The 23,228-nt window shown below is 59.6% G+C and overlaps 9 protein-coding genes across 9 annotated transcripts; 6 read left to right on the top strand and 3 right to left on the bottom strand.

The window, feature by feature from the left end:
• The first annotated feature begins 1,546 nt into the window (after positions 1–1,546).
• On the top strand, positions 1,547–3,386 carry BJ171DRAFT_157827 (uncharacterized protein). The gene is made up of 3 exons (XM_053105853.1): positions 1,547–1,664; positions 1,804–2,044; positions 2,199–3,386. Exons 1-3 carry the CDS (start codon positions 1,581–1,583, stop codon positions 2,960–2,962), a joined length of 1,089 nt encoding a protein of 362 aa, XP_052965081.1. The 5' UTR covers positions 1,547–1,580; the 3' UTR covers positions 2,963–3,386.
• A 1,360-nt stretch (positions 3,387–4,746) lies between these two features.
• BJ171DRAFT_583484 (uncharacterized protein) lies at positions 4,747–5,529 on the top strand (the record flags this gene model as incomplete). Its single annotated transcript, XM_053114249.1, has 1 exon — positions 4,747–5,529. One exon carries the CDS (start codon positions 4,747–4,749, stop codon positions 5,527–5,529), a length of 783 nt encoding a protein of 260 aa, XP_052965080.1.
• A 457-nt stretch (positions 5,530–5,986) lies between these two features.
• On the top strand, positions 5,987–8,842 carry BJ171DRAFT_600445 (uncharacterized protein). Its single transcript, XM_053115013.1, has 3 exons — positions 5,987–6,797; positions 6,917–7,418; positions 7,613–8,842. The coding sequence occupies exons 1-3, from the start codon at positions 6,123–6,125 to the stop codon at positions 8,638–8,640; spliced, it is 2,205 nt and encodes a 734-aa protein (XP_052965079.1). The 5' UTR covers positions 5,987–6,122; the 3' UTR covers positions 8,641–8,842.
• Positions 8,843–9,446: 604 nt separating this feature from the next.
• Positions 9,447–10,232, bottom strand: BJ171DRAFT_425860 (uncharacterized protein; the record flags this gene model as incomplete). Its single annotated transcript, XM_053107742.1, has 1 exon — positions 9,447–10,232. A coding segment is annotated over one exon (786 nt), but the record flags the coding sequence as incomplete, so codon positions are not given.
• Positions 10,233–10,570: 338 nt separating this feature from the next.
• BJ171DRAFT_511486 (u2 small nuclear ribonucleoprotein B''-like protein) lies at positions 10,571–12,483 on the top strand. The gene is made up of 4 exons (XM_053111592.1): positions 10,571–10,863; positions 11,064–11,236; positions 11,541–11,760; positions 12,055–12,483. Exons 1-4 carry the CDS (start codon positions 10,794–10,796, stop codon positions 12,324–12,326), a joined length of 735 nt encoding a protein of 244 aa, XP_052965077.1. The 5' UTR covers positions 10,571–10,793; the 3' UTR covers positions 12,327–12,483.
• Positions 12,484–13,468: 985 nt separating this feature from the next.
• On the bottom strand, positions 13,469–14,772 carry BJ171DRAFT_157807 (uncharacterized protein; the record flags this gene model as incomplete). The annotated part of the gene is made up of 1 exon (XM_053105852.1): positions 13,469–14,772. A coding segment is annotated over one exon (1,209 nt), but the record flags the coding sequence as incomplete, so codon positions are not given.
• An 11-nt stretch (positions 14,773–14,783) lies between these two features.
• BJ171DRAFT_511483 (WD40-repeat-containing domain protein) lies at positions 14,784–16,912 on the top strand. Its single transcript, XM_053111591.1, has 7 exons — positions 14,784–14,919; positions 15,099–15,341; positions 15,484–15,603; positions 15,762–15,850; positions 16,004–16,142; positions 16,297–16,499; positions 16,620–16,912. The coding sequence occupies exons 1-7, from the start codon at positions 14,886–14,888 to the stop codon at positions 16,779–16,781; spliced, it is 990 nt and encodes a 329-aa protein (XP_052965075.1). The 5' UTR covers positions 14,784–14,885; the 3' UTR covers positions 16,782–16,912.
• Positions 16,913–17,094: 182 nt separating this feature from the next.
• BJ171DRAFT_157782 (uncharacterized protein) lies at positions 17,095–20,176 on the top strand. The gene is made up of 4 exons (XM_053105851.1): positions 17,095–17,282; positions 17,399–17,566; positions 17,705–18,935; positions 19,154–20,176. Exons 1-4 carry the CDS (start codon positions 17,183–17,185, stop codon positions 20,019–20,021), a joined length of 2,367 nt encoding a protein of 788 aa, XP_052965074.1. The 5' UTR covers positions 17,095–17,182; the 3' UTR covers positions 20,022–20,176.
• BJ171DRAFT_157778 (uncharacterized protein) lies at positions 20,128–23,099 on the bottom strand. The gene is made up of 4 exons (XM_053105850.1): positions 22,833–23,099; positions 22,383–22,737; positions 21,900–22,263; positions 20,128–21,682 (listed from the first exon to the last, which is right to left on the bottom strand). The coding sequence occupies exons 1-4, from the start codon at positions 22,988–22,990 to the stop codon at positions 20,331–20,333; spliced, it is 2,229 nt and encodes a 742-aa protein (XP_052965073.1). The 5' UTR covers positions 22,991–23,099; the 3' UTR covers positions 20,128–20,330.
• Between the last annotated feature and the right edge of the window lie 129 nt (positions 23,100–23,228).

Below are 23,228 nucleotides of genomic sequence, written 5' to 3'. Positions count from 1 at the left end.
CATCGATTCACAGCGCCGGCCATGCGGGACAGCCCATGATCGACATGACCGCTGGAGCCGAATCAAATCAAATCGATCAAATCAAATCGATCAATCGAATCGATCAATTCAAATCAGATCGGGCTGCGGCCAACCACAGCGGGCCACAGCGACCGCCGCGCACGCGCCGACGCGATGCGACGCGCACGGAGTGTGGCACATGCTCGCTTGTGCTGCGGCGCGTGGCACAGAGGCGACACACATTCTGCCGCGCACGCGCTGCCATGGCGCGCACAGGTTTTTTTTGACGCCGGATTCGGCCACGCGTCGTTGCCTCCCTGGATCCACAGCCCGAGTCCGCAGCTTGGATTCAATGCTCTGATCCACAGCTTGTTTCCACAGCTTGTTTCCACAGCTTGTTTCCACAGCTTGTTTCCACAGCCCGAGTCCACGGCCTGGATCCGCGCCTCGGCCACACGGCTCGCCTCCACGCCCTCCGGCCCCGTATAAAGCCCCAGCGCGACCTCGGCTGTCGCAGCTTCTTCTCTGGCCCTGCTTTTCCTTTTGCTGGAAACAATCGCCACCCCCAAGCGCAATCCGCCCGTCTAACGCTAAGCTCGCTCAAAGGTGCGTCTGCTGGCTCTGTTCCGCCCGTCTGCCTCCTCGTCTGGGCTCGCCGGCTCGCACCGGACCCGTGCTGTCCCTCAGCAGCCGCACCAATTGCGACCTGTCCCGGACATGTGGACCCAGCCCTTTTGCCCTCTCCGCCCTGGCTCGGTCTTGGTGGTTTCTGTCTCTGTCTCGAGGGAGTTTCTCTCTCGCTGTCGTGTCGCTGCATCTTCGGACTGCCTTGGTTCGGCGGTACATGTCCCTTCCTCCCCCCCTCCTTTCTGTGGGTGCGACAGTCCAACAGCAATCCTCTCGGTCGGTCGACATCCACTCCCCCCATCATTGCGTCGATTGCTTTCGTCGGTCTTTGGGATCCCACACGCCATTTGATTTTTTTTTCTGTCCGGGATCTGGGCACTCGGGCACCCCACCGCCCTCTGACCCTGATCAATCGCTCCTCGGGCTTCCGTCCACCCGTCCGGCTGTGGGATTTCTTTGGCCCCGATGGCAAATGCCGCCCTCCTGCCCCCCCCCCACCACCCACGGCTTGCTGTGCCCTGGTCCCCCCCTGCTTGAGACACTCGTCACATATCGGCTCGTTGCCGGCGGGGACCTGGCCGCTGCCTCCTCGGCCAGCGCACCCCCCCCCCTCGGTTGTATCCGCTAATGCAGCTGGGCTGGGTGGCTTGGTGGCATAGCATTCCGGCTGCTTTTTTTCTTTCCACGGGCGGGGATCCGCTCGCTGCGTCCGACCCCAGCGTGCCTTTCCTCCGCCTCTCGCGCTATATATCTCGGTCGCAATCGCGCCGACGGGGGGTGTCTCCCAGCGACAAATTCGATATCCGACCCGTCTTCTAATCTATACCCTCTGTCTCCCCCCCTCTTCCTTTGCTGCTGTTGCCGTTGCTGCTGCTGTTCTGCCCCTGCCAGCCCTCATATTCTTTTCGTGTCTCATAAAAAAAGCCCCTGCTACCTTGCCTGCCTGCCAAATTATGTCCGATCAGTTGCAACAAGAAATCAAGCTTCTCAATGAACAGAACCAGCAGCTCCAACAAGAACTAGCACAACTGCAAAAGGTTGGTTGTCGGAATCTGGCCCCTCCTGCCATAGCGCTCGCCTCAGGGACACATTTCGTGCTGTTTTGGTTTCTGTTTTTTTGCCCACAGTAGGTGGCCCAGTCTTACGGTGTGATGCTCGTTGCACCCCTGCCTACAGGAAAAGCAGCAGTGGCGCCAAGCCCATGCCCAGGCCGAGGACCTTGAAGCCCTCGCGGACCAGCTTCACCAAGAGTCCAGCTCGCTCGAAGGTGAAGCTGCTCGTCTGAGAAAGCTCAATGCCGAGCTCGAGCGGGTCCTCACTCGCGAACGCGCCGAGCATGCCGAGGAACGAAACAAGTGGTCGGAGAAGGAGAGCGAACTCCAGAAGGCTGCCCGCGAGCACTACCGCAAGCTCAAAGGCAAGTTGGTTGCAGCGCTGTTGCAGTTGATTTCCCGTCCGAGCCTGCCTTTTCCGCCCTCCTCTGCCATTCGCTTCGTTGCTGACCATTTGTGATCTGAACCACCACGACAACGGCAACTCTGCCTCCGATCACCACTCGTTGTGCGCAACAGAGATGCGGGAAGCCCTGGCGGTCCACGAGAAGCTTGCCAGCGTCGCTACCAAAGAAGCGCCCGCTCCCGTCGCCAACAACAAGCTGAACGTCTCGGTCTTTGAGCTCCAGCAAGAAAACTCCAAGCAGCGTCTGACGATCGAAGAGCTGACGTACCGCCTGCAGACCCGCGAGTACCAGCTCCGTCGCCAGGACGAGGAGATTGCCCAGCTCCAGCAAACCGTCAGTGCTCTTATGGACGAGCTCGAGTCCCGCGACGAGCACGCCCAGCACTCGGACACCTCCTTTGAGGGCGGCATCGATCTCGACGCCGAGCTCAACCACGGCACCTACATCCGCTCTCCTCCAAAGTCCATTCCCGGCTCGCCCAACATGGGCTCGGCCTCGCCGCCCCTGCCATCGGTCTCCAACTTCCCGAGCCAGCGCCCCGACATTCCTACCGATGCCAAGGTGCTCTACGACGAGCAGAACCCCAGCCTCGGCAACCTCGCCGACGAACTCGCCCGCTTCGACAGCCAGTTCGAAGCCTCGAGCTTCGGCACCATCGCCGACGAGCTTGGCCGCCTGGGCGAGAAGGCCCCCACCACTGGCCTGCAGCCCCCGTCCCCGACCCAGGACATCCACTTGCTCGGCGACGGCACCCTCAAGTCCCGCCTTGCTGCCCTTGGCCTCAACACCGAAGGCAACCGCAAGATCCTGCGCAAACGCCTTGAACGCTACATCAAGAAGAAGGCCCAGAAGTCCAAGGTTGTTCCCACTGCCTAAGTTATTCGCGTCCGTCCTGCCGTAGCCCGGTCTCTCGTCCGCCCTGTCGATGTCGCGCCGTCCAACGACCCCCCTGCTATCCGAGCCGGCACACATCTTTGTGTCGGTGTTGGGCTGCTGCCCCACTGCTCCCTCTCCCTGAAGCTTTGATCGACCTCTCTCGTGCTACGCGATGCGCCAATCACCTGGCCCATCTCTCGGACTCCTTTCGTATATATTTTCCCAAGCTTTTTCTTCATCCGTGCCCGGCGCCCGCAACACCATGAAATCACACGCTCCCGTCGAGAAAACCAGAAAAAAAGTCACAGCCCACACTCGTCCCCAGCTCGCTCACGTAGATCCGTCCTCTCACCCGCCTCCACACAATCCCTCTCGCTCGCTCGCTCAACCACTCACTCCCGACCTCGATCCCGCCCTGGTTTGGTTTGGTTTGGTTTGGTTTGGCTTGGCTTGGTTTGGCTCTTCTTTCCGACTGTTGTCTCAATGTTTCTTGGTTGCTGCTGTTGCCATGGCCTATCGTTGTTGTTGCTCCAAAGCAGGCTGCCTTTATTTATTGAAATTCTCCACGTCGCTTCCGTTTCTATGAATGTTTTGCCCATCTGACCGGCTTCTCCTGTCGTTCCACTCGCCCTCCGCCTCTACCTGGTCCAGTTCCTCAGTGTTTTGCTCGTTCTTTTCTAATCCCTTTGTTTGTCTCTGAGTGGAAAACGGAGATTTCGGTCCCCTATGAAGCAACGACGTTTCCCTTTCTCATGATCCTTTGCCTCCTCCTCCATCAGCCGCTTGGCTTGTTTTCTCCATCGCCTCCCCCCCTTCCTCCCTTTCCCTCCTGTACGGTGTCCTGTCCTCCAACTTCCCCACCCCCCATCCCTTCCACATATCCCTCCCGTTTTGTTGAAGGCAAGGGCAACGGGACACAAGGAACAATCACTGATTCCGTTGGTCTCTCTTCCCCTGCCTGTGTATCGTTTGGTTGCATCAATCTGTGCTCTTTTTGCTTGGCTCGTGTAGGCAGCAAGAGTGCAGAAGAACAAAAAAGTGGAAATATACTCAAAAAGAAAAAAAAATCACATCCAACACGTTGCTCATCCCGATCGATAGAGTGAATGGCGGGTTGCTTGTTCGTTCAGACCAGGAGACAGACCCAACTGAGTCAGTCGTACCATGTCGATCGTGACCTTGGCTGGACCCGACCGGCGATGTGCCGCTGGTCAAGTCCAGCCGCATGTGGGAGGAGTTTCAGCGAAATCGGCCATGTCCGTCCAACAGTCGAGCACCACAGCAGCCAAAGCAGTCCAAAAGTTCAACCCCCCTCTGTCCAACAATCCAAAAGCCCAGCCATCCGGTCGTCCAGCAGCCGAACATCCGCATGACCCCGCGGTCATGGCTCTGTCCGTCCGCCCTGGTCTCCATGTCGATAGCCGAGCCACAGCCGCAGTTGCAGGCACAGCCGGTCCTCTGACCTGCGAATGCAGCGGCAGCGCCAGACAGTGCTCGATTCCTGCACCATCTGCAGCCAGGCCCGCATCTGGTACCCCACAAGTCCCGCTGTCCAGCAAACATCCCAGGCATCATCGTCCAGCACACAGCACCACAACCACAGTCATGATTGTCCACCCCCCCCGGCACCGCCGCCGCTGCTGCCGCTTTCGGGGTGCATGGACAAGATCCCAGCCGACGTCAGGACATTGGGATTGGTTCATGATTGCTGACGGCGGACGGGGCGGTCGATGTCCACCCCCCTCCTTGTCCACTTGCATCGGCGATTTTTGGGAGGTGCATATATGTCGTGGGAATGCACTCCTCCACCAACATCCCATCACAACTCTGGCGCTGCTACCTCGATACCCTTGTCCTCTGAGCAGAACTTGCCGGTGCAGCCGTCCTCTGTCATTCTCAAGATCAAGATGAAGCCGATACTGACCAGCCGACTCCCGCCGGAACTGTGGATCCATATCTTCTCGTTCACGGCGTCGATCGCCGATGCCGTTTCGCTCCTGTCGTGCTCCCGATACCACTACCGGATGCTCAAGCACAGGCTCGAAGCTCAGACCCTGCAGATCCTCTCGCGAAGCGATCCCATCGAGCCTAGCCTGGAGCGAGCCGCCCGGCACGGCAAGACCTGGGTGCTGGCCGGGCTGATCGACCACCTGCGTGTTCAGACGGGTATCATGCCATATCTCCCGATGATGCTTGCCCAGATCCTGGTGGTCGCATGCCAAGGCCGCCAGACCGGAGCCATCCAGGTGTTGCTGCAGCACCAGCCGGCGCTCGAGTGGGACGGCCACCGGGCGCTGCGGGCCTGCACCCAGCACAGCGACCCGGAGGTGTCCCGGCTTCTCTGTGACCATCTATCGGTGCGATCCATCTCCTGGAACACCACCCAGGCCATCATCCGCCGCCGCGTCTTCAAGACCGAGGCCGCCCCGGTTGTGTCTGGAGCACTGGCGACCGAGACGGCAGCCAGCGGCCCTGCGACTGCTCCGGCCCACACCCGGGTTGTGGTCTCTCGGCAGGTCAGAACCCGCCGGCTGTGCATGATCAACCCGGACTGGGCCGGTCGTTGAATTGTCTTGTTATTCAATTTTGATTTTGACCTCACACATGCATTCATTTCACTCTCATTGACACTCAACTCATTCCATCGATACAAGCTCATTCCATATGCATTCATTCGCACTCACTCATTGAATCCATTGCACTCATTCACTCATTGAATCCATTGCACTCATTCACTCATCGATAGCATTACACTCATTCACTCATTGATATCATCAAATACAGTACACCTTGTTCGGAACGAAACGGGACAGTGTGCTGGTGCCAATGGTAGTTCTTCTTGCCAAGGGCAGTTCTTCTTGCCTCCCTCCATCTCACCCTCCATCTCACCCTCCATCTTACTCTCTGCCCAGCCAGCGTCCGCTTGTGCACGCCCCCTCACCCACCCGCCCCCACCTGCTCAAAGGATGCAGAGCACACTCCCACGGGCTGCCGCTGCACGCCGCTGGCCCCTTCTGCGATCGCACAATCCCTTTCCGTGACTGAACACAGGCCAACAGACACTTTTCGTCTGCGGTCCTTTCTCATCCGGCTTTGGCCTGCTCCCCGCTCGCCCTGCCTGCTCCGCTCGATCGCATTGCCGTCTCCGGCGCCCATCCGAATGCTCGTCGGCACACTCGGCCCTTCTCAGCCCCTCTCGGGGCTCCTGCTCTTGCTCCCGCTGGCTCTGGCCCATACCGACACCCGGTTTGGTCCCCCGACCCTTTCGGCGTCGGCGTCGCTGTTGCCCACCGCCGCCCAGCACCAAACCTCCTCAGCACCAGCATCATCCTCGCCAGCCCCAAACTCCGTTGCCGCCTCGCTGTTGCCGGCGCCGTCTGTCGCCAGCCCAGCGTCCGTCGTTCAATCGTCGGACACCTCGGTCCCATCTCCTTCTCCGGCAGCGTCGTCCTCGCCCAGCCCCATGGTCCTGTATGCTGGCATTGGCGTCGCTGGTGCGTTGCTGTTGGCGCTGGCCGCCCTGTGTGCCTTCCAGAGGAGCCGACGACGTCGAGCCCACAAAGCGCCTGCTCCGCCCGGTCCATCTGGCTCCGTCGAAATCGTGCACATGGATGCCTTCAAGGACACCGATCTGGCCAAACTGCCGCCTGAGGAGCTGTCGAGGGCCGCCGTCGAACGCCGAAAGTCGATTCCATACTCGACGCGGGACACCCTGCTCATGTATGCCGACTCGACTGCGGGGGCATCGGGCGATGGTCTGCGCCTGCTCGTCGTCAACACCCAGAGCTGCTCCTGGAGGTTTGTCAAGGACGACCACTCTGACTCTTGGTCCGCTGTAAGTGCCTCCGTCGACTCGTGCAGCCCCGGCCGCCCCCAGAGCCACCTGGATCCTCCAGGAACAGCTGCCATGTTGGAGCCAACTAACCTCGATATTCTGTTCTCTGGAATCGGCAGTCGCTAACCAGCGTCTCGTCGCAACGGCCCGAGACAGGCCCCCAGACCATCCTTGTGGTGCCATTTGCATCTGAGGCCCAGTCTGCCGCTCCGCAACTCGAAGAATCCGTTGCCTACAAGGCCTCGATCAGCACCGAGTCGGTCCTGACCTTCCATAACAACGAAACCAGCGTCCATTTGCCCCTCGTCATCCAGTCCGACTTTTCCAACCACACCTTCCGCAACTTTGTCCTCGAGTTCGATCGGGTCCTCAAGCAGCTCGCCAAGCACATCTTGATGCCCGCGGCCCGCCTGGACTACTATGAACAACTGGCTCAGTGCCAGCTGAGGCTGCGCCGGATGGGCGAGGCGCTGAAGCTGCTCGAGCACTCCGAGGCCTGGATCGATACGAGGGTCAAGATTGGATATGCCCCGCGGAGCCGGAACGAACTTGAGCTCAAGCGAGGCGACCGCATCCTGGTGTTCTACCAGCCCTCGCCCGAGATTGGATACGCCATCAACAGTGAGTATCGGAGTGCTGTTGTTGGAGCTCGCTCCCTTCCCTGACTCGGACCGGGAGCCCGCTTCCAGTGTCAATCCGGGGCAACTCTGGTCCCTGCTCCTCCCGGTGCCGGCTCCCCCCTTGCTCTGTGCACCTGCCCTTGCCTTTGGCGCCTGTGCCGCTTGAATTGACTTGGCCTCGCTCTGCTCAATCAGTGCAAACCAAGGAGATCGGTTTCCTACAAATGAGCCATCTCGAGAAGCTCCGCCCCGCTGGAAAGAACCCGAATCGTCTGTCGACACTCTCCAGCTTCAGTGCTGACAACGGTTCGGCATTCGGCGGCCCGTCGATTGGCACCCAGGATCGCCGTCCCTCCCAGGGCAAAGCCAACCACCTGGAGTACTTCTCGCAGGGCGGTGGCACTCGTGCGATGAGCCCAGCCCTCGACCCGGCCGGCTCATACAACTATGGTGTGGCCCCGCTACCGTCTGAGTCCTCGAGTCTTCATCGTCCTCAGCCATCCTTCTCAGGACCAGCCGGCCGTAACAACATCACCCGAGACCATACGCTCGAACGCTGGCCCGTGCGAGTGGCCAGTCCGTACCAGCCGGTGCAGGACAGCTCGCTCCTCGACCAGCTCAACCGCTCGGCCACCCGCCATGACGCCCGCCTCGCGGCTACCGCCGACCTCGACCTGATTCGGACGCTCTCGAACCCTCTGTCGGTGACATCATCGACATGGTCCGGCGAGTCTAAGCGCAGGAGTGTCGTGCTGAATCCGCTGCCGTCACTGCCCGAGATCGACAGGATGATCTCGACCATCCACCAGGAGCATGTCAGTGCCGAAGACGAAATCAACAACATATATCGATCTATGAGCACCATCATCACGAACCCGCCTGCCACGCTGATCCACTCCCCAACGCCGCCGCTGCCCATCCTTGCCCTCAAGGACTCGGCTATGCGCGGGAACAACCCTCTCGATCGGGCCGAGGAGGAGCAAGCCGGTCTGGACGATCCCCCGTCGAGGCTTGAGGCTCCGGATGGCATTCATACCTCTTATCGAGGCGCCCTTGTTTCTGACGCAGACGGCCGTATTTCGAATCAGGAAGGACCTGGCCACGATCGTCCTGGCGGCGGCCCCGGCAGCTTGTTCCAGAAAACCGGCGGAACCTCGAGCTGCGAGTCGATGGCCACCACAATCCAGCACGAGCAGGGCGACAGCATGCCGCTCCTCAAGTGATGTGCATCACCAGAATTGCGGCTCAGTCCCGCCGTCGTTACATGAACCTTTCCATTCTCTCTGCCTGCATCGCCACGCCGCTCCATACACCAAAGCACCCATCAATTACCTTTGGCGCCAGTTATGCACCAACACCAGCCGTCACAACAACCGGCGGCAAAACTCCATACATTTTCCGCAATAGAAGCCACCTTTCTTATTATACCGCTATCCACGGACACGGGAGGGGCACTCGGTCCACGGGAACATCAGTAGTACGTAGTCGCAGACGTACGGGCTGTTCGGGTGCCGGTGCCTGCGCTTCCATTCGAGTATCGGTACCGCTGATGCGACGTCGCTGAGCTTGCCCGGCTGCTCGGGGTGCTTGTCGGATTTGAGAACCCGGTGGTGCTGGGCCCGACAGTGCCTGAGGGTGGCTGCAGAGTGTTCGTGCTGGCGCCGGACCGGACAGCATGCGCGCTGGGACCAGCGTCTCCGCCGGAGAGTGTCAGATTTGACGCTGCTGCTCCGGGTTTGTCGGTGGGCTGGGTTGGAGCTGTGGCCGACGCAGGCTTGTCTTGGTCGTTGCGTGTGTTTCCCGGACGGGACTTTGATCCGGAGCCAGAGCCACCAAATGAGGGCTGGGGAAGTCGCTCCGGATCAAAGTTGGAGACCTCTTCGAGTGCCTTGCTTTCCTGTTCTGTGGCTATACCCTCCAAATGGAACTCTGGGGTCGCCGCCACCTGATTCTTCCACAGTAGAGACGATTCAGACGGCGATGGAGTCGGGGCCAAGGCCTTGTTCGCCTGGAGCCGCTTGAGAAAGAGCCGGTGCTGGCGGTACATCTTGGCTCGAGCGGGCACGTAGAAGCACATCCAGTCCAGCACCGCCGGGGGCAGGCCCGAGTCCGTAAAGGCGAGCTGCCAGCCGTGGATCCCCATGTGCTCGATCATCAGCCGAAAGTAGGCCGTGAAGCTCTTGGCGATGCGGAACCACGAGCCAGCACCCTCACCGGGCTTGGTCTCCTGGAACCAGACCTGGACGACCGGTTGGGCCCTGGACTCGCCGTCGGGCTGGGGGGCACCAGCGGTACCGGTGGTACCGGTCGCCTGTGCGGGGTCGTCCTTCAGGGATTCCGAGCTCGGCGAGTAGTTGTATCGCGGAGGCGTGTGCATATAGCAAAGACACACACGACCGTATCCCCGGCATTCTTGCAAGACAAAAGATGGCCCTGGCGGCTTGGAGAGCGGCTGGAAGTACGGATGGTCCAGAGCCGACCCATCCGCAGTGCGGCGCGGCGAGTCCACACGAACCAGCCGCTCGAGAGCGTTGATGTGGATGGCGCCGAGCTGGAAGGCCTCCTGGTGACTGAATTTGACGGACCATCCGAGCAGAATGCCGTCGGTGATTTGCAGAAAGGCCTTGAGATCGCTGGGCAGGGCGATGCCTGGGTGGTCGCGTTCCCACGCCAGAAAATGGTACGACGAGAGCGAGTTATTGCGGCTGCAGAGCTTGACCTCGTGCACGCCGGGGCAGGATTCGAGAAAGCCGATGGCTCCAGAGAAGATCTCCTCAAGCAGGACCGACTTTTTGGTGCTGGGCTTCTTGGCCATGGTGTGTGGTGGCGGCGAGATGCTGGTGGTTGTGGGATGGCGTCGGCACCGTCCGAATAGATGATTTGTATCGGCGCGGATGGGCTGGAGCGTGTGTCTCGGACTGCAGATCGATGAGCGAGACGGACCTATGCTTGCTGGGGCTCGCCGGACAAGACAGAGCCATCCCCCGCGATGGTGGTGGAAAGTAAATCGGCGTCGATGTTGGGCCGAGCAGTTTGTCTGCGTGGGAAGCGAGCAAGAGCGAGAGCACAAGCGAGAGCACAAGCGAGAGCACAAGCGAGAGGCGCACACACACACGCGCGCTTTCGGTCCTCCCGAGATCTCGAGACGTGCGGGTGTTTCTTCCTCTGGCTCGATCGCCGACGGATGCAGACCCGACGCCCCGCTGCGACATCGGCCTCCCACACTCGCATCATCAGCAACGGCATCCTGCACCAGCGCCGCACAACAGCGCCCCTGATCCCAGAGTAGCCGCCGCCAGCCACACCCCACAGTCCCAAACCGTAAGCCTCCGTCCTCTTACTCCAGCCCGAGCTCGGTACCACATCTCCGATCGCCATGTCAACAATCGTCGTCCCCTCGCAAACGCTCTACGTCACAAACATCAACGGCAAAATCAAGAAGCCAGGTACGGCCAGCCACTATGCCGACCAAAGACAGGCCATGTATTCGCCTGTCGCGATCTGGTGATGCGACGGCGAGCTACGGTGTCCATTGATTGCGCTAACGCATCCACACCCCTCCGTCGATCGCTTGTCAATGCTCTACCGATCCTCCGCGGAAACCCCCTGCCGATCTTCGATATTATGATGAAACATTGGACGGTAGAGCTCAAGAGATCACTCTATGCGTTGTTTTCGCCGTACGGTCGTGTCCTCGATGTTGTCGCCGTCCGCAACGCCAAAATGCGGGAGCAGGCCTTTGTGGTCTTCAAGGAGGTCGCCCAGGCCACAGCGGCGATCCGTGGATTACAGGGCTTTCCTTTCTACGACCAACCGATCGTAAGTCTCGAGGGGGAGAATGAGAATCGTCTGGATCGACACGGCAGGACATGTGGATGGACAGCCACGATGAGCCCCCCCCTTCCCTGCTTCATAGCAAGAGGGAGGCAGCTCTGAAGTTGTTTTCCGAGTCGACTCGCTGTTCTCCGTCATGAGCCTGCAGTTGCAATTGAGCCAGCGATCGATAGACTGCGAGTATTTCTTCCTGGTCGCTGTTGCGGGCACTTGATGGTCGGGCTGTCGCTGACGCCAACTGCAATACCGACGGTTTGGGGGGATCCCCGGTACCCTGCCGACACACCAGAAAATCACATATTCCCGGACCAAGTCCAATATCCTGACGATTATGGAAGGAAGCATGATCAAGCGAAGCAAGCTTGGGCCGGCCGTGTCCTCAGTCAAGGCCGCTGGTCCAGCACCACATCCTACCGGCGCGCAGGGAATCAAGCGCGAGAGAGACGGCGCAGACGACGATCACGAGCCTGTCAACCAGAGCCAGCAGAAGAGAGTCAGAGACGCAGACGGCAAGTACCATCGATCGTTGAGCAGGCGGATTTGGTGGCTCGTGCAATCTCATTTGACATCGTCTGGACGAGCATCCGAGGCCGCCCGAGCCACAATGATGAGCCCATATGGTGCTCCTTGGCTCATTTGCAGCCCTGGGCCTTGGCCCATACCGACCGACAAATGGATCCCCGACTCACTCTTGGATTGCGGCCTCGAGGAGTCGAGCGGATGAAGCATTGTCGATAGCCAGCTGGCCCTTTGACGATCGGACCGAGCCTGACCCTTTTCTACTTTGACCTTTGCCGACACAGACCCTCAGGACCAAAAACAGGCTGCCCCCGACGTTCCACCCCATCGCGTTCTGATTCTCCACAATCTGCCGCCGGAAGTGACCGAGGCTGCCCTCGAGACGCTGTTCAAGCAGTACCCGGGTCTGATCGACGTACGGCTGGTGCCGGGCAAATCTGGTCTGGCCTTTGTCGAGTACGAGCAGGACAGCCAAGGCGCCGTTGCCCGAACAGGCCTGAACGGCTTCAAGCTTACCCAAAACTACAGCTTGGTAGTAGAATATGCCAAAAAGTAGAAAAAGTAGACCTCAGCGCACCCCGTCCCTCCCTGCACATGCCGCTGCCCCACTGGCGGCGTCGCTGCTGTTGCGCAGGTCCGCGAGCAAATACAGCTTTGGTTTCACCCCCGTCATACAAGTAAAAGCCCATCTCAGGGACCGATGGCATCGGGACTATGATGGGAGCCGCGCAATAAATATCGCCGGCAGCTCAATGCATCCCGGCAGGCCCTTGGCAGCGATATCTGGAGCGCCCACGGTCATGCGACCATTGACACCAGCTATCCGCGCGAAACCCTGGCCTGCGGACAGCCAGGGCTGTGTTGATCCTGTCCCTGATCCCGATCCTGGCGCCCTGTCTCAGAGCCGACATCGCTCGCAGGTCCTTCCTCGCTGCAGCATCCAAGCCCGTCAGTCGGATCCCGACCAAGAGCACCCACTATCGCCATGGCCGACGCTTCTGCCCCTCGCTCCGAACACGAAAAGATGCTCAGCGGCGAGCTGTACTTTGGCTTCGATCCCGAGCTCGTGGCCGCTCGACAGGCTTGCCGCACTCGCCTCGAGCAATACAACGCCCTCCAAGTCAACGATCGCTCGCCCGGGGTGCGGGAAAAGGTCCAGGCCTCGCTGATCGATCTGCTGGGCACCATTGCCGAGCCTTTCAATGTCCATCTGGAGCCACCCTTCTCGTGCGACTACGGCAAGAACATTCATCTGGGCAGCGACGTCTACATGAACTTTAACTGTGTCGTCCTCGATTGCGCTCCCGTCCGCATCGGCTCCCGGGTGCTCTTTGCCCCCAATGTGCAGCTCTACACGGCCACACACCCGACCGACTATCGAGTCCGCAACGGCACACAGGGCCCTGAATACGCAAAGCCCATCACCATCGGCGACGATGTGTGGATTGGCGGCTCGACCGTCGTCCTTCCTGGCGTCACCATCGGCAACGGCGCTGTCGTCGGCGCCGGGAGCGTCGTCACCAAGGACGTGAAACCCTACACAGTCGTTGCTGGCAACCCCGCTCGGTTCATCCGATATGTCGAAGGGCACTCGCCGCAATAACCCGGTGGGTCAGCCAACTGGCCGTTGCGCTGCGAGAAAATGCACGTCCTGCAGCGGAGATGGCATGATGTTGTTATTCTATTGCCGGGCTTGTACAATAGCCAGCTCGGGTATGTTGTATCGAAATCGGATGCAGACTAAAATAAACATAGTGAAAGAAAGCGGCCAGGAGAGTCTCTCCGGACGCTGTCTATATGATGGTGTCCAGGATACGCTGCAGCTCCGGGTCGGTCTCTGGAACAGGAGGGGGCAGTTTGGGACGTCGCTGGGACCGAATGTTCACAGAGTAACACTCGCCCGAGGCCATCTGGATCACCAGCTCGCTCGGCCCGACGAGGTCGTGGCGGTCCTTGGGGTCTTTGCGGCGCAGGGATGGCTCGACATGGGTCTTGGCTCCGGCTGCTTCAGGACGAGACAGAGGGATGATTCGGGTGCGGAGAGCGGGCAGCTGGGGCGCCAGGGTCGGACCGGGGCCTGGGAATACTGCCCGATAGGCCTGTCCAGGGAGGCTCTTGGCCCTGGCGAGGGTCTGCTGGACCAGGCGAGGCGGCGAATACAGCGGGATGGCGATGGTGTACGTCTGCGACTTGCGTTCAGGGTGCTCGCTCATTTCTTGGCCATCGGAGAGTCGGTCGGTCGGCGAGGATATGGCTGCTGGAGGACGGCTGTGGAGGCCGGGGCAAAGTGCGTATGGGCGGGGTCCGCTGTTTGTTTCATCCGAGGCTTGTGGTGGTGGTGGGCTTGCGGTGGAAGATTCCTGTGCAAGCATGCGAGCGAGCGGGGCAGCGGGATCGCAGCGGGCTGATTGCAGCTCGGTGCCCTGCGAGGCCGACCCGGCTCCACCACAGGACATGTCGATGCGGTTGTGGTTGTGGTTGTGGTCGTCCCCAAATGCCTCCCGGGACCGAGTCTCACCAGCACAGCTCGCAGGGAGGGTGGTCGACACCTCTCTTGGCTCGCGGTGATCGAGAGAAGTACAAGGAGGACACTCTCGACGCCACAATTGGCGCCTGCCCGATAAGAGATTGCGGTGTGCGCTGGGAAGACGGCCAACTTCCTTGAGGACGGCCACCCAGGAGACAACGGGCGTGGCCAGCGCTCGCAAAGCGAAACGAGAGCGCCGAGTTTCGGATGTGAATACGCACCCGCCGCGACGGGGACATCGACTCTCGATGCCGCCTCTGGCCCGGGCGGCTTCTTCGCTCGGCTCTGTCCTTCTGGCCGAACATGGAGTCCATCGCAGCCAACCAGCGCAAGCCGCAGCACAGTCCACTGTCCCGTTGCCTGTTGTCTGTTGTCTGTTGCCTGTTCCCGTGCGGGTGGTCGGGGCTGGACTGCCGTGGCGCAGCACCGTGACTTCCACATGACCGCCTGATCTGCTTCCGCCAGGATCGCCGCTGACGAATCAGGCCGCTGCTGCTGCCTGCAATCTCTGCGGCGCCTTTGATCCAGGTCAGGACAGCCGCCCACCCAGCCCAACCCAACAACCGACAACTCGACAGCCGACACGCAATGGGACGACTGGAGCTCATCGACGAACTAAGAGGTTCGCAGCCCGAGCTCCGATGCAGCGCATCTTGACATGCATGGCGCCGCCCGGATAGTGCACTGCGGCCTCCCATCTCGAGCTGGTCATCTGGCGCTCCCTGTGGAAACAAATCCCATGCTTTGCATCGCAACCATCCTGCTGGCGACCTGAACTCCCCCCCGTCATGATGGCAACAGGACACAGCGGCCAGGTGTGGCAGGTCAACTGGTCTCCGACGGCGCCGGTGATCGCATCCTGCGGGAGCGACAAGAGCGTCCGTATCTGGAAGCGGGACGCAGCCGGCAAGTTCCAGTGCGCCACGTTCTTGGACGACGCACACTCGAGAACCATCCGGTCGGTTGCCTTTTCTCCCGACGGAAAGCGCCTGGGATCGGCTAGCTTTGACGGAACCACAGCTGTATGGGAAAAGGAGGAAGGAGGTAAACGTCAGCCGACGGCTTGGCCACATGAGCAATTTGGTGGGCTCGATGGCAGCTCCTGGCCGCCGTAGATACGGTCATGCACATCACTGGGGGATCTGCACGTTTCGGCTCACGAATGCTGTGCGGCATCCTTCTTCAGATTTCGAGTGCGTTGCTACCCTGGAGGGCCACGAAAACGAGGTCAAGAGCGTCTCATGGTCGGTTTCGGGTTCCCTGCTTGCGACTTGCAGCCGCGACAAGAGCGTCTGGATCTGGGAAGGTAACTCAGCAACCAGACTGCGGATCGCTGCTGTTCTCGAGCCGGCCGCCTCTACTACAGTTTGGCATCAGCCGATACCAATGCCAATGCCAACACCAACACCAACACTAATGACAATGCTAACAATGCCAATGTCTCCCGCAAATGCCACGATCCAGTCCTCGAAGACAACGAGTTTGAGTGTCTCAGCGTGCTCTACGAACACTCGCAGGATGTCAAAATGGTCCAGTGGCATCCCCACGATGACGTATGTTTCTGATCGCAGTATCTCAGACAATCCTGGCACCACGATAGGGCTGCTCGGGACCGTGGATCAAGTGCATAAGCTACATCAACCGGCGTCGGCTGCCGCGGGCTCTGCAAAAGATCGCCTCTGACACAGTCTGCTTGTGCACACCAGATTCTCGCCTCTGCTAGTTACGATGATACAGTCAAAGTATGGCGAGAAGACAACGACGACTGGTACTGCTCCGATACCCTCAGCGGCCATACGTCCACAGTGTGGGGCATCGATTTTGATCCAAGCGGGAATCGTCTAGGTACGATTGCTCGAGAGTACAGCCTCCATGCTGCCTCCTCGACAGCCCCCGCGCTGATTTACATCGTGTCAGTTGCCCGCATATCACTATCATCCGTCTGCCATGCCTCGATTTGCACTGATCGCATCTGATCCTTCGCCTCGGCCCTGCCCAGCCTCGGTGAGCGACGACAAATCCATGCGCGTTTGGAAATGCGGCGAGCCTCAGGGATCAGGCTGGCGAAAGGACCCCAAGTGGAGCTGCGTCGCTACCTTGGCCGATCATCACACCCGGACGATTTACTCAGTGTCGTGGTCCAAGCTCAACAACAAGATTGCCACGGCCTCAGGCGACAACTCTATCAAGATTGTGGAGGAGGTCTGTCTCGCGCATTGCTGGGCCTGCAGGATGTTGGATATCACTGGGCACGATCCCCCATACTTACAGCTGTATACAATCATCTCTGTTCCAACCGAATCACGGGGCTCATGTCGATAGGGTTCCGACAACGAGTTCAAAACTGTCTTGGACCACCCAAATGCCCATGGCGACAGCGACATCAACTGCGTTCGCTGGGGCGTGCTAGAGGAGGACCGTGATCTGATTGCGACGGCCGGCGACGACGGCGTCATTCGTATCTGGAGATACATTCCGCTTTGAATGTACCAAGCCAAGCTGCTTGCTGGCCAGCGCCTGTCCAGAGCGAAACGGGGGACTCGAGAGATAGTGCCGATGGCGGCTGCTCTCTGGGTTTTGAATACATCTGTCCACAGCATGCCACCACTGCGAAACAATCTCTGCGAGTGCGACCTATGCCCTTTCCTGTGCTCGTCAGCTGCTGCAATCCGTTGGAGTAGATCGTGCCCTCAGCTGGGCAGCTTGCCGTGTGAATCTGCCTGCCTGCCTGCCTGCCTGCGTTCACCAAGCCGCGCGACAGCGGATCTGGCTCCCTCGTTCTTCGTTTTGCCGATCGCAACGGGCTTCGCTTCCGATCTGCCCAGCACCCAGACCTGTTCATACTGCTCCAGCACAAGCATCGCTGGCAGCCACACATCACCGGGATGGTCCTTGGGCACACTTTCGGCAGCGCTCGGGCTGCCATACGTCGGCAGTTGGTTTCGCCGCTCCGCTGCAACAGCTGGATCAATCCTCCCCAACAACGTTGGTATTGGCGCATTGTCGGGAGGCTGTCGCCTGCCAACGCCGGGCACTCTTCAAACCGATCGACATGCCCTTTCTCATACCCTTAATACTTTCCACCCCGTTTCTGCTGATAGGATGGATCGGCGTGTTTGCCCAGTACCGAATTGATCTCTGGACCCAGGAGCTCGAGCGGCAGCGGGCGGCAGCACCGAACAACGAGCAAATCATCGCCATCACTCTACCAAATGGGCCCACAAAGCATGTCCAAGCAGGATCGGTGCGGCCTCTTGATATCGCCTTGGGTGAGCATCGGCATATCCAACCGGGGCTAGCCAGTGCATCCGGAGCATTCTGGCGCTCGCTTCGTTCGCACACTGCCTCAGCGGTGTGCTGTCGTCGTATGCTTACTGACCTGCTCTTGGACCCGTCCATCTTTCCAGAAATCAACCCAAACGCTCGTCAGGACTATCTCTTCGCCAGCACCAACACCAAGACTTGGGATCTCGGCCGTCCCCTCACCGATTCATGTGCTCTCGACTTTACCAAAGCCGATACAGACGACGAGACCGCGCTGGATTCGCTGTGGCATTCGGGAGCACATGTTCTCGGATGGGCACTTGAAACCAAGTATGGCGACGACATCCTGCTGTGCGATGGGCCGGCCCTCAAGCTGGGCGGATTCTTTTACGACGGAATCGTGAAACGCAACTACAGCCCTCCCTGTCTGGATGCTGACGCCGATCCAGACCTCGTCGAAGCCGCTGTGCGAGAGCTGCTCAAGCCAGACAGCCGATACGGCTCTACCTACAACCTGAACGATGCCGATCTCAAAGAGATCGATAGCATTGCCAAGAAGCTCGCCAAGAAAAACGCCGAATTTCGCCGACTCCAAGTCACTCGCCAGTTTGCCAGCCAAATGTTCAAGCACAATCCCTTCAAGCTCAGCTTTCTGCAACAGATTCCCGAGAGCGATCCGGTGACACTCTACCGGTGCGGCGATTTTATCGACCTCTGTCGCGGGCCGCATGTGTATTCGACTGGGCAGGTCCGGGCCATCAAGCTGTTGCGCACCGGCGGTTCGCAGTGGGATGATCACCCCATAGCTGGAGCCTCCAAAGGATACCAGCCTTTGTCGAGAGTCAACGGCATTGCGTTCCCGTCGGCGACTCAGCTCAAGGACTGGGAGTATCGCCAGGAGGAGGCTGCCCGCCGAGATCACCGAGTCATTGGCAAAGCCCAGGGACTCTTTTCAATGAACCCCCTTTCGCCCGGATCGGCGTTTATGCTGCCTCACGGCACCCGGATTGTCCAGCGCCTGTTGGACTTTCTGCGGAGCGAATACCGGCGGTACGGCTACGAAGAAGTCGCTACTCCACTGCTCTTCAACAAGGAGCTCTGGGTAAAGTCTGGCCACTGGGAAAACTACAACGAGGATATGTTCGTGGTCCGGGGAAGCGACGGAATCGAGAACATCATCAAAGCCGGTCACGGCCACGGCTGCTCCCATCACCACCACCAAGCCGACAGCGCCGAGGCCGAGGCCGATGGTGCAGAGGAAATCCACTGTCTCAAGCCAATGAACTGCCCTGGCCATTGCTTGCTCTTCGACAGCACCATGCACTCGTACCGCGATCTGCCCGTGCGCTATGCCGAATTCAGTCCGTTGCACAGGTATGCTTTGGCTCAACCTGCTACTGTGCGGTCGCTGGGCCAGACTGTCCCTGGACAGGCTTTTCGGGCAGCCGGAGCTGATGGTTCTTGGGCACGTCGCTCTGCAGATGTCGCAGACCGCCCTTGACTCCTCTGCGTGCCTCTCCATCGTTTCGATCTGCCCTGGGTATCCGTGCGCCATATCTGCCTCCGTTCTTATGTTCTCTCCACTCGATCAGAAACGAAGCCTCAGGCGCTCTCACTGGTCTGACCCGGGTCCGTAAGTTCCATCAAGACGATGCCCACATATTCTGTACGGTCGACCAGATCTTCCAAGAAATCTCGTCGACGCTCGACTTTGTCCAGCGGGCATACAAAATCTTCCAATTCCCGACATACGAGCTGACGCTCTCCACGCGGCCCGAGAACTTCCTGGGCGACATTGCCGAGTGGACCAAGGCTGAAGAGGCCCTCACCAAGGCTCTGGACCAGACCGGACGGCGATGGAAGATCAACCCAGGCGACGGGGCGTTCTATGGCCCCAAGATCGACGTCCTTGTCCGCGATGCCTTGAATCGCAGCCACCAAACCGCAACCATCCAGCTCGACTTCCAGCTGCCGCAGCGATTCGGCCTCAAGTATCAGTCCGAGACTGGCGACTTCAAGACTCCCGTCATTGTGCATCGGGCCATCCTCGGAAGCTTCGAGCGAATGCTGGGCGTGCTTATCGAACACTTTGCGGGCAAATGGCCCTTCTGGCTGAGCCCCCGCCAGGCCACGGTCATACCTGTATCGGAAGCATGGGCCGAGTATGCCCGGCAAGTCCGCAACCGGCTCGCTGTTGCGTCTCTCCCTGGTCGCACCGACCCATCCAGCGGTGTGTACGACCGCTACTATTACGTCGATGTCGATGCCTCGGACCGTACCCTCAACAAGCGAGTCCGAGAGGCACAGCTGGCGCAGTACAACTTTGTCCTGGTTGTTGGGGCGAAGGAGGCCGAGACAGATAGCGTCAGCGTCCGGGGACGCGACGGCAAAGACCATGGTACGATGAAGGTCGATGATGTTTTGCGCATGTTCATGCGGCTGGAGGCCGACTTTGAGTAGCCATCGCAAGTGCAAGGCAATACATAGAGCCACCGCTCCGCAACCTATGTCCTCGGGCACGATCGCAACTGCTACCGCGAGACTCCGAGCCGACACGGGGCAACTGTGGACATCAAACCCACTCGACACTGCGTCGATAAGTAGATACATCTGATATTGACACGATCGCAGCTGGGGCGAGCTGACGCTGAAAGGCGAGTCGAACATGGTATCCAGAGGGAGGAGAGGATCGTTAAGTCATCGAGATTGGCAAGCGGCATCACTCAGCCGGCAGCCCGCTACTCTTTGGATCTTTGGATCTTTGGATCTTCACTGGTGCACTTCGGTTTGTGTGGGCTCGTCTTCAGATGGCGCTGCTTGTGCGGATTGACTCGGATCTGCAGTAACGCCGCTGGTGCCGACGATGCTCAAAGGCTCCTCGCTCATTGTTGGGAGGCCGGGCGCCGGTGAAGGTAACGCTGTCGGCTCAGCAGCGACATGGAATGGCTCGGGGGCCGGCAACCAAGCCGACATGCTGGACGATGGCTCTTCGATATCAGGCAGGTGGGTCGTCTGGGCCGATGTAGTCTCCGGTGCCACATGGCTGTCGCTCGGTGGCCGTCTGTCGACCTGGAGGGTATGGCGCCTGGCCAGCTTGCGGATGTGGCCGGGTTGGGGTCGCTCGGGTTCGGGGTCGACGGTAGACCGAGCGGTCTGCTCACGGTCCCTGGCGCTCAGGTCCTGCATGGTGAGGCTCATAGGCGTCTGTCTGCTCATGTTGTCCATGATCTGGATGGGCGTCACATCGTGGCTAAAGTGATCAATGAAGATGCTGCGCTGTGTGCGTCGCTGGTGAACAACGTTACCGATTCTCGATATCGCTGCATTGGACCATCGAGAAGCATCCATTTTGCGGATGCTGCTGTCAATGTCGGCCAGCAAGCCAAGCCAGAAGAGCCAGTCGCCATTGGTAAACTCATCCGGGCAAGGGATGGTGTGGTACTCGGCCACATTTGTTCTCTCCGGGACAGGGAAGAGCGAAGCAAGCTCCGCCGGAAGCACGTAAGCTTTGATGATCATCTGAATGAGCACTCGGCGACTCTCGGATAGCAAGGATCGCGCTACTTGGTGCTGGTTTGTTGCGGCCAGCGGAACAGCTTGCGCAAGAGCTTCGGTGACCATGATCTCGGACCGCTTCTTGGTCACCACGACGCTTGCGTGTTCGTGCGGAGGCGGGAACTCGACGATGGGCTCGATGGTCACTTTGCCTTCAGCGCATGCTGCTTCTTGGACAGCGCGCTGGGTTTCCACTTCGGTATACGAGCAGCTGGACGACAGGACGGTGATTTCTCCAGGGACGGAAGCTGGGCTAGACTCGGATGACGGGGCGGACTGGTATTCGAGCTGGACCAGGATGTCGCGGGACTCGCCATCCAGGAGATTGGCAAAGGTAACAACGCCAGTGGCTGGGTCGATTGGCTCGATTTTGGATGCACTGTGAAGGGTCTTGAGCTTAATGCGGGGATCGACGGACCGAAACTGCACGGAGATATCCTGGAGAGCGACCGATCGCATGGCTCCAAGACAGCCAGCAAAGGCATCCTGAATGGTATCGACATTCTGCACAAACGCATATGCGCCTCCGACTGCCAGAGATGTCATCTTGTCGACGTCGTGATCGGCTGCGACCGTGGGAGGTTCGAATAAGAGAGCATGGATAAGCATTGCATTGACTCGGAGGAGAGCGGCCGGACCGACAGGGTGAACAATCGTTCGGACACATGACCATGTAGTCGGTTCTCCCCAACTCTGCGAGCATCCAGTCGTCGGCACCACCCGCTCTGCAAAGACTCGATGTGGGCAGATCGACAGCCCACAGAATGCTACCGCCTATCTTACCGCCATATCCAAACGAGTACACGGGCGCCGGGTTGGTTTGGAATCGCGCCGTTAGCTGGGTGTAGGCCTCGAGGTTTTCACGGTTGTCCTCGCCGTCCGAAAGCAGCATGATGGCCGACACAGGGTTTCGGCTCTGGCGCTGCTCGAGCAAATCCAGGGCCGCATTGAGGCCCGAGCCAAGGTAGGTCCCTCCGCGAGCCTGCAGCGAGTCGACGGCCCGGAAGAACCGCAGGCGATTGGTGGGTGAGCAGAAGATCAAGCTGGTTACTTTCTGGCCTTGGGTATTGAACTTGACGAGCGCAATGCGGTCCTGCGGCCGGAGCGTGTTGAAGATGTACTTGACCGTCCGGCAAACCGTCTCCATCTGTTCAAGCGCGACCATTTAACCGGGCGTTAGCAGTCCGAGCAGAGGCGGCCCGCGGAACGATCCCTCAAGAATCGGCGGCATCAAAGCAGATTGCAGCAGCCCGGCAATGTCGTTACCTTCTCGCCCTCCATCGATCCGGAAACGTCGACAACGATTACAACGTCAAGGCTGGCGGTCGACCGATGCTCTGGCGATCGAAGAGTAGCAACCGCATACAGATCGAGCGGCGCTGGCGCGGACACCGGAAGGATGCTGTACTCTGGCACAATTCTCAAACTCGGTGGTCCGACGACAGCCGCCGACGAGGACGCAGCCGTCGGGACAGGAGATGGCTCGATACGCTCCTCCTCTAGCGGTATGTCTTCGGCTGGCGTGGGCCGGCTACCGCCATAGCTGTTGATGCTGAAACGCTTGCTTGGGTTGGCGTTGCCGAGAAGGGCGGTGGCGAAGGGAAGCTCGGAGCGGCATATGCTATTGGAGGACAGGGGCATGCAATGAGCCGACAAGCACCAGGCAGCACAGATAACGGGTGCGACACATCAACGAGCCTTGGGCGGGATATAGACCTGCAGGTGGGGTTGGGGACTCTTGTATATGCTCGCCGAAAGCAATCCAGATGCAACGAATGACCGCAGCCGGGGTTGATGATGGGCAGGCCGCCTCTGGACTCGAGATCTTCGAGGCAGATTGGGCAGGCGTCTTTGGAGGACGTAGGCTGGGCCATCTGTAGTTCAGTGCAAATGCTCTCGGTGAAACGATGGAAGCGATGATGATGCCGATGCCGATGGTAATGGCGATGATGGCGATGATGGCGGTGTCGGTGTCGGATGGCGGCAACGATGGCGATGGCGAAGGCAGCGGCGGTGGCGGTGGTGGCGCCCTGATAGAGCGGAACATGTGGCGCTCGCGTGTCACGTGTGCACACTCGCCTGCCAAGAACAAGACAGACCCGTTCTCGGCCA

This window comes from Polychytrium aggregatum (assembly GCF_025602895.1).
Source record: "Polychytrium aggregatum strain JEL109 chromosome Unknown BJ171scaffold_27, whole genome shotgun sequence".
In the NCBI taxonomy this organism is placed as follows: Eukaryota; Fungi; Chytridiomycota; class Chytridiomycetes; order Polychytriales; genus Polychytrium; species Polychytrium aggregatum.
Note: the sequence above shows the minus strand (reverse complement) of the source record. Positions and strands in the feature narration are given on the sequence as shown.